At 35.2% G+C, this 13888-nt stretch overlaps 1 protein-coding gene across 1 annotated transcript in view; it reads left to right on the forward strand.

Moving 5' to 3' along the window:
- Positions 1 to 5091: 5091 nt before the first annotated feature.
- The window catches only part of LOC129234111 (otoferlin-like), a 407264-nt gene continuing 398467 nt past the window's right edge, over positions 5092 to 13888 (forward strand). Inside the window, exon 1 of the mRNA XM_054868003.1 lies at positions 5092 to 5179. Coding sequence (XP_054723978.1) covers positions 5101 to 5179 — 79 coding nt within the window. The 5' untranslated portion in view covers positions 5092 to 5100. The remainder of the gene's footprint in view (positions 5180 to 13888) is intronic.

Genomic DNA, 13888 nt, shown 5'->3' on the forward strand with positions numbered 1-13888 from the left:
CGAGATTTAAGACATTTTTCGATGATGTTGGTGAGAGAGAGAGAGGCATTTTCTCGAAAAAAATTTCGATCCGTAGAAACCGCAATTTTAGACGATTTTTGTTAATGTTAATGGGTGGAGAGATTTGGAGTCCTCCCCTGGCAAATTTTCAAACTTGAAATTCAATTAAAGCAATCGTAGACGATTTATTAATACCGTTAGAGGGGTAGAAGGTTTTGGAGATCTCTTCCCCGAAAAATTTTCTAAATTGAAGCGTTAACAATGAAATTTTTGAGGATCTTCGGTAATATTTGGAGGACGACAGTTTCGGGACAACTCTGGGAATTTTTTTAAAATTAAAATCCAAAAGACGAAATTTATTCGACCTTGAATGTGGATGAATGATTAATTGAGAGGGCGTTTCTCGGAGGTTACGTTGGGAGCACTCTCATGGGTTTTCGAAATTGCAGTCCTAAATACTCAGGTGTAGGCCATCTTTAATGACGTTAGGTTAAAAGATGGGGTTTGACAACATTTTTCAGGTACTTCTTTTCAAAACCTAAATTTTAAAAACTCACTTCCAGGCCAGCTTTGGGGACGTAAAAAGAAGGGTTTGGAGTTACCCACTCTTCTATTCAATTTGGCTACGTCCCTCCTATCTTCATTGTCAATTTTAATTACTGATAAACATATTGTGGTTATATTTTCTTCCAATTTTCCTTTGCCAAACACGGTTATTTGCTTGGATTTTCCATAATAAAACTTTCAATTTCCCCCCTAATATTTTTTCTTTCTTGCAATACAAGCGTTTGCAGCCTTGGAAAAAGGACTTTTAACACTTTGAACAGATGTGGTAATTTTCTGCGATACCTTAGGTCTCTATTCCACTTCATTTTATTTTAAATATGCCACCTGCATCTCTTGCTAAAGGTGTGATTTACTTACGATTTTTACATTCAAAAATTTAGAACTTTTGGTGTGAGTATTCATTACAATACATGGAATCTTTCTTTGCATTTAACTGTTATTATTTTATTTTTTTCTCTCTATTTCAAATTTATTTCGGCGACCCATACATTTTTCTCCACTTAGCAATGGTTTTCAGGACAATATTTTTCATCATCAAAAAAAAAAAAAAAACAATACATATGGGGATGTTTTGGCGAACCCTATCCTATGGGCTGTTCTAATGAAGCTGTCCTATTTTTTTATGTTTTTTAATGAAGCATAGTTTTGTATAACCAGGGCCACTGAGAGACAAGGCGTGCACCATGTTAGTTTTGTCGCCTTTCCTCCCTTCCATTATGCTAATTTTACTCTATGCACAATACTTTAATTTGAGCCGAGATCATAGTTTCCGACTAGGCAGACATACTCATTCTGCGGCCTAGTGAACAGTGTACTGTACTGAATACTTTTTTTTTGGTGTTAATAAAAATGTTTGAAGCGTACATTTCCGCGACTTTTTATAAAATAGAATCATGGATGTTCCTAAATTGTATTTTAAAATTACATTTTCTATTCAAATTTTACAGAAAAAATACTCCTTGTCACTATTATTTCTATTGTTCATTTATAATTACTATTTTAATTTTTTAAAACGACGAAGAGTTTCCCTTTCTCTTCGTTCGTTTTCATCGCTAAAATAAAATTGGCGGCCCCACTTTTGAAAAACTGGGGGGTGTAGCGCCCTCTTCTTTCCGACGGCCCTGAAGAGTACGTGAAAAAAGTATTATTAATGCATCTATTTCCTGTTGAATAAGTTTAAATATTTTTTCTTTCCAAAATTCAAAAATTTCATGTTCTAAAGAAAATAAAAGTTCTGGAAAAAAAAATCCCCCCCAAAAATTTTGATGGCGCAACTTGCGCCATAATCCCCCTCTGTGGGCACCCCTCACTGGCCACCTCTGAGAGGCCAAGTAGCGGTTAATAGTGAAGGCTAAGTGTACGAGAGCGCTATCATGGTGAAGGAACCATTCGTCTGATTGCCCGCGCGAGCACCAACTCACTCTTGTTTCTTCCAAAGTTTCGTCAATCGTAAAACGACGACACTCGTTGATGTTTTGGCGGATTTTTTTAACGTTTTCATTATTTCGTGACGTTGAAGGGCGCTCAGAGCGAGCATGATCTTCAACATTCATGCTTAATTGTTTAAAGCGACCAAACCACCCGAAAACTTCTGTACGGCTCATAGCATCGTTCTTGAAAGCTTGTTGAAACATTTGGTAAGCTATTCCAATGCCGACTTTTCAAGCAGAAATCAAAATTTCAAGCTTACAGTTTGTTCTTTTAAATCTGCCATAATGAGTTTGCAGGCGGAAAGCAACAGCACCTGAGAATACTGACACTACCATCAGACGTTATCAACTAAACTGGAGCCACTTGCACAGATGAAGGTCTCTACTTGAGCCATCTAGCTGGAAAACACTCTATTACATATAGGATTGGCATCGCACCATTAGTCCGATTTCTTTTGGGTCCCTCCTCGTATCAGCCCGAAGGGTGATCCAGAAAAGGCACATGAAAAATATTTTACGAACAGTCTGATCACCGATTAGATGGAAAGGCAAACATCCGGTTTACAGGCGAAAATAAACGCATCTCCTATTTGTAGTTAGAGATGCCAGCTTTAGCAGATTTACGTTAGCCTCTAAATTAAGCAGAGTCATATTCAAACTAGCGGAACACGCGCAACCAATTTCTCCCTCATTCTGATAGATTTACTTTAGCTTAACGTTTGCCACTTTCATATAATCCGTGGGCAGACTGTAGCTCTAAGAGGCCCCAAAAATGCATTTTGACGGGCACCCATACCTGTAAATCCGCCACTGCATCGGCTCAGGAAGTTTTCTTCTTTTTGCTAGTTGGTTACCAACTTCAGACTGTAACAAAATACGCTGTAAAAGTTGTTTCACTGTCAGAGCAGTGTCTGCGAAGAGAAAACAATTTGTCACCACTGTACTATTTGCTAGTTTCATTATTTAAGCCGAAATTTCACTACATAGATAAGTTTTTTTTCTTTGAGAAATAAGAAAAAAAATTTAATTTAATTAGATTAAAAACACTAAAAAAAAATACCTATAAACAAGAAATAAGAAAAAATTTAATTGAATTAGATTAAAAGCACTAAAAATAAATAAATAAAATAAATACCTATAAGGAAGTATAAAAAATGAAGCAACAATTTTTTCTTGTCTTGTTCTGATTCTTGCAATGTTTACACACATATTAACATACACACGCACAAACACTTGCGTAAACTGTACAAAAGAATGATGGTGCATGATTGTGTGACAGAACAAAATGTAACTTCGGAAAATTCCGAATCTTCTAATACCTAACTCTATATCTAACTCACCTCAGTTTTCGTGGAAATAAGATATACTATACGTAGATAAAGAGGTTCCCACTTACGTACAGTTTTTTCTGTAATTCTTATGCGAAAAAACATTGTTTCTCACGAAGTCAATTTTCGCACAGAAATTAACATTTAACTTATCGAAGATTTCTGAGAGCACGAATAATTTCCATAGAACCTAAAAAGCCTACTGAAACAAGACATCCCATGATGAAATTTTGTGCAAAAGTATCAATTAGTGTTTTTGGAACATATTTAGAACATGCGTGTCTAATATTTCTAGTCGCTCCATGAGCTGTCGAGAGAAAATCAAGGGTGCTTCGAGGGATGCTATGTATAGGTTGAATCTTTCTCTCCGCATACTTGTGAAAACTACCGTATATTCTGGACGATGTTTAAAAAGTCCTTTAAGAAGGCAGTTGTCGCTTCTTTGTGATTCTGAGTTAGATTGATAATGTTTTGCACTGATAACGAGTTTTCGAAGTTTGACTTACATTTTGTTTTTTAGAGCTAATCAGTTCCTATACATAGAGCAAAGCACCTTTTTCTCGCTACAAACAGAGGAAAGATTGACAGCACAAAGAGAAGGAAATAAAAATCAGGACGCCCGTAGGAATCGAGCCCACGACCTTCGGCATACGAAGCGAAGCTTTTATCACTGAGCCATGGATCTTTGTTCATACTTCCCATTCTATGGGCTTAGATTGGCTGTAGCGGCCTGATCTATAAGGCGTTGAACTAGTAAATGGAGAGTGGCAGGTTCGATGCCACTTGGTCGAACATCTGTCGTGTACAGACCTGGATCTATAAACTTTGGGCTCCCCCGCAAAAAATCCGTAAGGCGCCCTAATTGTCTACTGGACTGCAATGCCACTAAAGGCAGCGGACCCCTTAGTGGCATGTATGTCGCGGGGTCTGCAGGTACGTAGATCCGGGTCTGCTCGTGTACGCTAACGGCGACTGGTGCAAATTGAACCGGTTGTTGTCACGCAGTCCGCCAAGTTTCCATACTAAACCAATGCCTCTTGGGCTGCTGTGTCAGTAGTTACTCGGCTTCCAACTAGGTCAGCTGCCTTCAGAGGACCCCATTCACTATATAAATTTATCAAGATGTACATTATTTGCTTAGTCTAGTATTCACTTTTGGTGCCGCATGCAAGTAAAAGTCACGTTTGCCCCTTCCCACCCACCAAAAGGATTGACTCACCCCTCCAATGCTACGGAGTACCTTAAGAAGGTGTAGTTTGCTCCATATTCCGCATCGAGCCGTGTGAACGTGATCCTTTAAAAATAAATACTTTCCAATTTTCTACCAGGGTTAAAAGAGCGTGCGTTCCATCTTTTGCATGTGCCAGAAAAAAGTTTTTCTTTTCTACTTTAAAATTATCATAACTGAATTAAGTCCTTTTGGGATTAAGGTACAGATATAAGCAATTAATTTTCATCAAATAACACGAACTAACATGTAAATAAACATGCGGAAATGCCATTCAAATAAATACTCGAAGAAGAGTAACTTGCAACACACAAGATTACTCGGAATCCTTTCTGGGAGACAAATGTCATTTCCTTTCTGTTCTAATCCTTGCCTATTCTGATACCTGTAGGTCTTTTGCCCAGCTGGGGCTGACTGTTGCTTCAAGGCTCGCATCGATCCATCCGCTTAATTTACAATTTCTGCCGGTGGCGGCGCTTTTTGCTCTCTCCGGCACGGAGCCCCAGCTCTCGGACAGTTTCGGGCGCTGAGGCCATGAGAATCGGCCATGGCCCTATCTCTGCATGTTCATTCCGCGCAAGGATTTAGGAATCGTGCGGAGAGGATTGTCAAAGCGAGTTTCAGGGGTGAGTGATTCCTATGTGGATTATTTTTTTTGCTCATTTGATTGTGGCGATTTGATTATTTGTAAATTAAATTTTGCATTTTGTATGTGACAAAATTATTTGTGGAACAAAATTTAAAATGTCTGTAAATTAGAAATTCATGATGTGAAAGTTTTAGAAAATATTTAATGTGTACTCATGTTGATTTTTTTTTAAAGCATCGATCGTTTGTAAACAATATGAGGGTTTTATGCTTAGTAAAATGTTTTGAAGGATTTAATTTCAGTGACCAAAAAAAGAGCTATGCTCAAACGATTTATTTTAAACTCTAGTTTATTTACGGTGTTCGAATATTGACAAGATAGGAATCACTAGGTGTAAAAGCGGCCGCTATTTATTCGGTTTTAGTTATTTTGGAGGTGTGTACGGTGTTTTAAAAATAACATGCATATGTTAGACTTTTCTTTAAGAATTAGTTTTTGAGCTTGCAAATACATAATACTATTCTAATTATTCTGCAATTTCTTGAATGTTTAATTCGTTTTATTTTTATTTCATTCAATTTTGAAATGTTTCTGTTCGTGTGAATACTACTGCATTTTTTATACAAAGGGTGGGGAGGAGGAAGGGTGTTTAAATTTGCCTATCAATGTTAAGTTTTGTACCCATAAACGACAAAAGGAAATGCTTTCTTTATTACTTGTAACACAATGCAATTGCAGATATTTTTGGTTTGTTTTTCACATCACTTTTTAAGGCAGCCGAAACAGAGTGCAGATAGTTATGTCAAAATACCAAAGTCTAAATGTTTTATCCAAAGCATATTTTCGGCCATTTTTCTTGTATTGCATTTCAAAATTATGAAATTTAAAGTTATGCCTTGTCATCTTAAGAAATGGTGATATCGTAAATAATTTACTGCAAATACTGTTGAGGAAAATAATTGTAAAATACTTAAGCATTAATTTAATGTAAAATACTTAAAAAAAGGTCAAGTTAAAAGGTTACACGCAACGTAAGTTGGTAAGCAAGGTAATTTAATCATGAAAATGTTGTGGAATTTTGTTCATATGTGTTTAAAAGGGTTAGGAGTATTATTTGAATAATTATAATAGATATTTATTTGAAGAAAATGTTATAAAAGTATACTTATGCAATTAAATATAGAAATTAGATGGAAATATTGGAAGTTTATTTACTCATATTCATATGTTTATTTGCCATGTTTGAGTAATTTTGCTCAAATTTCTGGATTGATTTGTATATATTATAATACGCATCGATTTGTGAAAAACTTACGTGAATAATGCTCAGTAGATTAAGGGGAGGTAAACAAAGGGCGAGATTTTTTAATTTGTAGTTAAGTGGAACATGTTGAAATACAATTGTTGCTGCAATTTGCAACTAAAATTACACCTTTCTCTATTTCGGGAATTTTTTTACACGCAATTGTATATCACTAGTTCTGTCAAAATTTTATCCACGCAAGGGAGGGGACAAGTCAGAAATTGTAATCTCATCTCGCCAATGACACTGTGGTTTTCTCCTTGGACTTTTCTTATGTCTCTGTATACAACTAAGCACTTTGGTAATTCATCTATCTTACAACAGTAATAGGAGAAGTAAAAAGAGCTATCCGTACAAGATAAAATATGGCGGTGGATAATATCCACGGTGTTGAAAAAAAGGTCAACTAAAATATGGTATATTTTCCTATTATTTTAGAATTTGAGTCATAGAAAAAATTCCATCTGTCCCACTAGATCCTCTGTCCCACTGCACGCCGCTGTACTCCATCTCGTGCTACAATCAAACCCGGTTATAACGGACCCTCAACTGACCGACTTGAGAAATCGCTATAGCCGAGGGTTCGCTACATCCGATTTTTCAAAAATTTCTGAATTCACTCAATTACTTCCATAATGAACATCCTACTTATACGATATTTCCATTAGTACTTAGGACAATAAAGCGAAATATATTCCGCAACATGTTGATCTATAAATCTCAGTTGCAAAAAAAAAAAAAAAAAAAGTTCAAAGCATTGACAGCTGCTTTTGGAGCTGAAATGGAAGGTTCATCATCTTTTCTGTTTCTTCATCAATATCAGAAAATGAGTTCACAGTGAAGTTGTTCTTGTGAAAGGTTTTTGGCTCGATCAGAAAATACAGAAGCTCATGAAACCAGAAAGTTTATTTGCACATGTTCAAAGTCAAAAATTCTGTCCAATTATATTTGTTTGAAGAAGTAAATCCACTTTTTAAGTCATGTTCGTTCTAATGAAAGGATGTTTTTCTTATTTCTTACCAGCTGATGAAAAGCTTGAAATTTTAGAAAATTTTTGATCGCTATAGACAGTTTTCTAGCATTTGGGGATCGTTACTAGCGCTCGAAATTGCATTAATGGCATAGGACTTCAGTTCAGACCATTCGAAAGGCTTGCTATAACCGGGGGGATCGCTATATCCCCGGTTCACTATACCGGGGTTCGACGTTTTCCTTTACTTTTTTTATATCAACTTTGCAACATATTTCTGAAAATGCTACTATAACTAAGTGAAGTAAAGAAAAAAAAATCAAGCTAAAACTAGTTTTTACAATTTAACTTACTTGGCATGTTGCATTTGCTTTCAAGTCTTTCAGTCATGCTGCAGGTTATTTGTACTTGTACATGTCTATAAAACGTTACAAAATACAACATTCAGAATGCTCACGTTACTTTCTTGAAGAAATTACATGATGATTTTTATCGATATATATAATTTCTTGATATTTCAATTCGCAACAGCTAATAGGTATGTACTAGCCATCAAGGCGGCTATATATTGGCCCGCTGCCTGCGGCGGATTTGTGTACACCACCTTCGGCTGTGTACTTCACAGGTTTCACCCTCTTCCTGACATCAGTTTCGTCGCTTATAGTGGCTTGTTCAACCCACCTGCTGCGGGTAGGTGTAAACCACATTTGGTGGTGTACTTGAAGGACTACAGCTTTCTTGCCAAATACGACGGTACATTAATTAATAAGCAGTACCTTAATTCTCACCGCGTCGAACCTCTAGAACCATTCCATTCCGAATCCACCGCTTGCCTCTTCCTTACCATTAACTCGAATCACTTCCAATCACTTCCGCTTTAAAGCAGAAAAAGAGAGAAAACATAAGCCGTAAAAAAAGCTTTTTTTGCATAGGGTCGAAGGAGATAAACACTCTAGAGAATTACTTTTTAAATATCACCTCTAATTGTAGTATAAAAGCAAAAACTGCCCAACCATGTCAGAAAAATTACGAATCTATTGATACCTAGTTCGATCGTCAACGCTCTGGTGTTCGGAAAAAAAATTGAGTGACATAGATACATACATTTATGTTTTAATAATATTCGGCTGTATAAAGCTCTTATTCTGCGCTCAATTCATTCGCACAAATGAGACATTTTTGTGCACATTATTTGCACTTTATTCCCGCAATTTTAAACTTTGGCTTTTAATTGTGATATGTCCAATGTAAAGAAACATTATGCATCACAATATGAAGTATCAACTTCTATTGATTTGCAACGAGTACTTCGAGTGCGTGTACTTGGTCACACAGAATCCGTTTATGAACTCACATTCAATATGACAAATACTACTACGATACAGATACATAGTGAGGGACAGAATTCTGTAAATCAGAGCCAGACTGACAAGTCACATATAATCGCTACTTTACAGGAGAGAGAGAAAACGTTTGCCTGGTGCATGCAAAAGATAAGACTTGCACTCTTTTAACGCCGGTAAATAATTTTATTTACAGGCGATTTTTTTTTCAAAAGGGAAGGATTTTTTTTTTTTCAGAATTACGTTCAAATGTCTCGATGCGGAATAGGATTCTACATAAAATTCACTAATAAACTGAAAATTGCAATCTTTGAACTTGCGCTAAAGCTTGACCGTGAAAAGAAGGCGGATGACCTTGAAGCGAAACATCATTTGTATCATTTGTAATAGGTGGAATTTACCAGAAAGCATCGAATAGTAAGAGGCATGGTGATCCTATCTATTACAAAATAATAGCAAACAACCTATTACAAATCATACAAATGATGTATTTGCTTCAAGGTCATCCTTCGCCTTTTCGTGGTCAAGCTATAGTCTGACTTTGAGGTTTGCGATCGTGATCTCACATCCGCAGCAATATTTTTTTTGTTTTGATAGTTGTTTGCTAAATATTTTTACTCGGTAGCTAAATAAATTTAAGTGATCCTTAGATTTTTAATAATTAATTTTCCAACTTAAATGTTACCTAAATTTCTACTCCTGTATAAACTTCGAATACATTTCCTCTTCCACTAGCTTTTCTCAGCTCTAGTGTGATACGAAATTTGCAAAATTAGAGGATTTTTAGAGGATCTGTTCTGGGGTGATTGAATTTTGTACCATATAGTGTTTAAATTCATCAAAAGATATTTGATCGTATTACATTCAAGCAAATAATCAGATATTTATTGATAGGGGGGAGGTTTGCGGAAAGGAATTAATTTTACAAAGTAAAAATTCTTAGTACAATGCTACCAGCAAATACGCTTCCTAACAATGTAATTACTAAGAAACATGCGTTCCTAATTAGCAAGCAAGCGGTGTCTGCCAAATATTCAAATCTGAATCGTTTACGAAACATTAAGAGGTACAATGTAGTTCTAGGAAATATCTTAAAATTATTTCGAGCAGCATGAAATCGTTACTATAAACATTATCAAACTATTTCTGATAATTATTCATTATTTTCTTAAGAAAACGTATGAGGCAGTGATAAGCAAAGGGATATAAGTGGCAAAATTAAACATTTGGAGATAACCAGTACACGAATGGTAGGTGAACATCTCCTCTGTCTTAGGGCACTAGATAGTATTATTAGCCCTGGTAGATTCTGTTATACAGCATGATTTAGAAAATTTTTCAATGAAAGTCTACCTAGGACCTTATCTTTAAACGCGTTTTACTCAAAACTTGAAAATGTCCATTTACATCCCCTTGCTGCTCATTGCCTCATATGAGGTTATTAGTTCTTCTTTGGTAAGAGGTTATACTGGTAACAGGAATGTTAGTTCATAAGCTATTCAACTTCGTATATTAAAGAATATTTATGCTGTCAAAACTGATTTAGTTTTCAGCAAAACCATCTGAATTTCATGTTTTTTTTTTAAAGAGCAAACTCTTAATTACTACAATTTTATAATACACTGGTCTGTTATAATTATTTCCTTGAAAGACGTTTCGCGTTTTAATTATGGCTCTTTGGCAACATTTCTGTTTAAGTACGCTCTCTTTATGAGCTGTTTTTAGATATTTTAGCATAAAAATTGAATTCCTAAGGATGCCAGATTTCGTGGTATTAATATCATTGTAATAAGGGACGAAGATTGAATCACTAATTCTAGTGATATGTTATGCCGTCTAGAAACTCCTTCTGCAAACAAAAGCTTTTCTTTTTGATCCGTCTGCAACAATGTCACAGCGTCGCCGGGAATTCTGCCAAAAGAAGCAACAGTAAGCAAAAAATGATAAAAATGCTCATTTTCTTCACAGATAATACTTGAAAGTGTTTCTTATTTCTCAACTATGACAGTTTAAAATACTTCTGACATTACTGAGTGAAAAGGGACGTTTGATTCTTTTTGATAAACGATATTATTCTTGGACGCATTTCAAAATTGAGGAACTGTGCTTTTCGCGAAATTCATGTCATTTTTAAAGACATAGTTGCAAATATTCGAAGTTAAAGTAGTTAATGTTTAGCATAAGCTATATGGATTAAATTGTTCGACGCAAAATGTTTTTACGTTATTTAAAGCCACAGCTTAACGTGTATGAATGAAGGAGAAAAAGAACTGAAACTATTGTTGACAAATTTTATTTTCAGAGTCAAAAGGAAAATTATAGGTTTTTATTCTTGTTTCCAGTATTTTAAGTATTTCAAAGGAATTTTGACTTACTTTTCAGACAACTTACGATGACTTTGTATTTCAGTCAACTATTTTCGGGCGTTGGTAGGGCCGCCGCTATCAGCAATGGGGCCCGGTACCAATTTTAATTCCTGGCTCTTCCCCATGACCCCCGCCATTGCATATTTTTATACCGTCACTTCATTTCCTCTCAATCATGTACACTTAGTAACTTCAAAATGAACTGTTTAAAATTGTATTCATTTGTGATATTGCATTGTTTCGTTGCTTATAACTGAATTTTTAATGTAAATTAAAAAACTAATTTGAAGTTGCCATGTTTGAGATAAGTGTGGTATATTAACTCCAGCGCGTTTCTGGTAATGCTTTAAGAGAAAATGCTTTGCAGCATTTCGTCCAATTAAATTTAATGAATGGGCCCCATAAGGTGAAAATAGATAAAGTGGATTTTCGTTTATTCGTCTTTTGACTCTTTTCACAACATCCTTCATGTTCGACCCACTGTCAAACACTTGTCCTATGCAATCTTCTAATGGAATTCTGTGTCTTTCAAGGGAATTTATTAATTCTTGAGTAATATCAAATCTCGCTTTTTCTGAGAAATTCAGAAACTGAATAAATCTCCCCTGAAATAGCTTAATTTTCTTCGTTGAAATTTTTAACATTGTTATTGGAAAAACGATTTCATGACCGTAGGGGCCCCTGAAAGCTTAGGGCCCCGGTACTGGTTACCCCTCCCAAACGGCGGTCTTGGGTGTTGGAGGATTTTTCTGAGCTTCAAATAATGTTTTCAATTTCGATGCTTTGAGTCTCAGAGGTAAGCAATAAATTTCTGTATAGAGATTTATCATTATCTTTTCTGGCAAATCTTTGAGCTACGTATACATTTCTGACATAATTTTCATGCATAAGGATGTGATTTTATATTTGTTACTTTAAACTCTCTTATAAAATAAAGTAATAATTTATTTATAGACATCAGTTTGCAGTAGATTTTAGCTAGTAAACCGATAACATGACACAGTTCTGGAAAAAAAAAAACATTTTGACTTTGATTCAATTTGCATCAACGATATGGGGTAAATGATTAGGTATGGGCATGGTTAAGGGTTCTGCAAAATTTTTATTGTTGTTGTGTAGCTGTGATGTTGCTGTTCCAGTTCATGGAAAAGACGTAACTCTTACGGTGTCAGCACTTTAAAACTTATGTAGCTGAAAATGTCATTAATTTTCCACTAGGGCTTTATATGTTTCTTTCGAAATAACTGGTGTTACTAGTTATGGTCACACTTGCTTAGTTATGGGCATACTAAAACTATCATAGTCATGATAGCTAAATTCAATTGCTTTCAAAAAATATATACACACATAAAATATTTTTTCAATAATATCGAAACCTTCATTTTTGTTACACTATAATCAAGTTTAAAGTTTCTTGACTTACCAATTCGAGAAACATCAAAAATAAAATAAATAAATTTAAAAAGTTCATAAATATAGGTATAAGAAAGTAAAAAAGCTAAAGGCTGAGTAATGTAACAATAAAACTTCGATATGATGGGGGGGGGGGGGGGGCAGCAATCGCAGGTCCTTAAGAAAAAACCCTTTGAAAACTTAAATGCACTTAAAATTCACTGTTGGTGACTAAAATATTGGTGAAAACAAATTGGGCTGAGGGACTTGAGAGGTGCTATTTTGAAAATCTCCAAAGTCATTTACCCTAAGTACATAATTTTGCCAAGATATTTGATAAACAGTTAGCTCGGATTTGTACCGTCTCATAAAAAAAACCCTCAATGAAATTAAAATATACTCAAATCATGGTGCCAAACCATGATTCCATCTCTTTCAAATTTTCTGCTATAACTGTTTTGAGTGCAATCTGCGTTTTTTCTTCCTAACTTCCTTTGAACAACAGAACAGCAATGCGCACAAACAGGAACTTTATGTGCACTGCCCCCCCCCTCAAGTGAGCTTCCTCTTCAGATTACCAGATTTTTTTCTGATTATTAGGTATTTACAAAATGGAGAAATGTAATAAATACAAAAGTGTTAACTTCGCTAAAAATCCTGTTTATATGTTTGCACAAGACATAGAAGAAAGTAAAACGGCGAAGCTTTTGTGAAGTAATTTTTAACGTTTAACAAATTCAGTAAGTACTTCTATACTTCACTTGGTCATTAAATGTTTATCTTAAGTTTTCCAAAATTGATTAGTAGTTAAACCTAAAACTCGAGAAAAACTAATACATTAAAAAATAAATAAATAAATAAAATAAAAATAACCATAATTCCTAAATGAATCAGCATTTTGAAAAAGATAACTAATACCACATGTTCTCCAATGAAAAATGCTATTCTGAAGTGCCGAGAGAATAGATTACTATTCACAGTTAAAAGCACGGTTAATTTCTTGAAGCTTTTAAATTTCACCAGGTGTTGTAAAGTATTTTCAGATAAATTTGTGAAGGCATTCCTTGTGGACGCCTTCGTAAACTTTCCTGGCGGAGGAAATGGCAACATGACAAGTACTCTTCATCAAACGTCCCAGGAGTAAGGAGGGCGTTTTAGGATCCCGTGTTTTTAGAGCCTTTAATTGACGTATTTAGTGGAGAAGACATCGCTGCTTGCTTACTTCTCATGTAGAACATGTAATTAAGAAAGATATTCCCAAGCAGAGCAGGCGCTAATGCCACTTAAATGCAGATCAATTCCGTGGATCGCTTAGAGTTTCGCTATTTCTTGGGATTTCTAAAAGTTGCAAGGAAAGAAATATTAGTAAAAG

The sequence above is a fragment of the Uloborus diversus genome, chromosome 1, assembly GCF_026930045.1.
Source record: "Uloborus diversus isolate 005 chromosome 1, Udiv.v.3.1, whole genome shotgun sequence".
In the NCBI taxonomy this organism is placed as follows: domain Eukaryota; kingdom Metazoa; phylum Arthropoda; class Arachnida; order Araneae; family Uloboridae; genus Uloborus; species Uloborus diversus.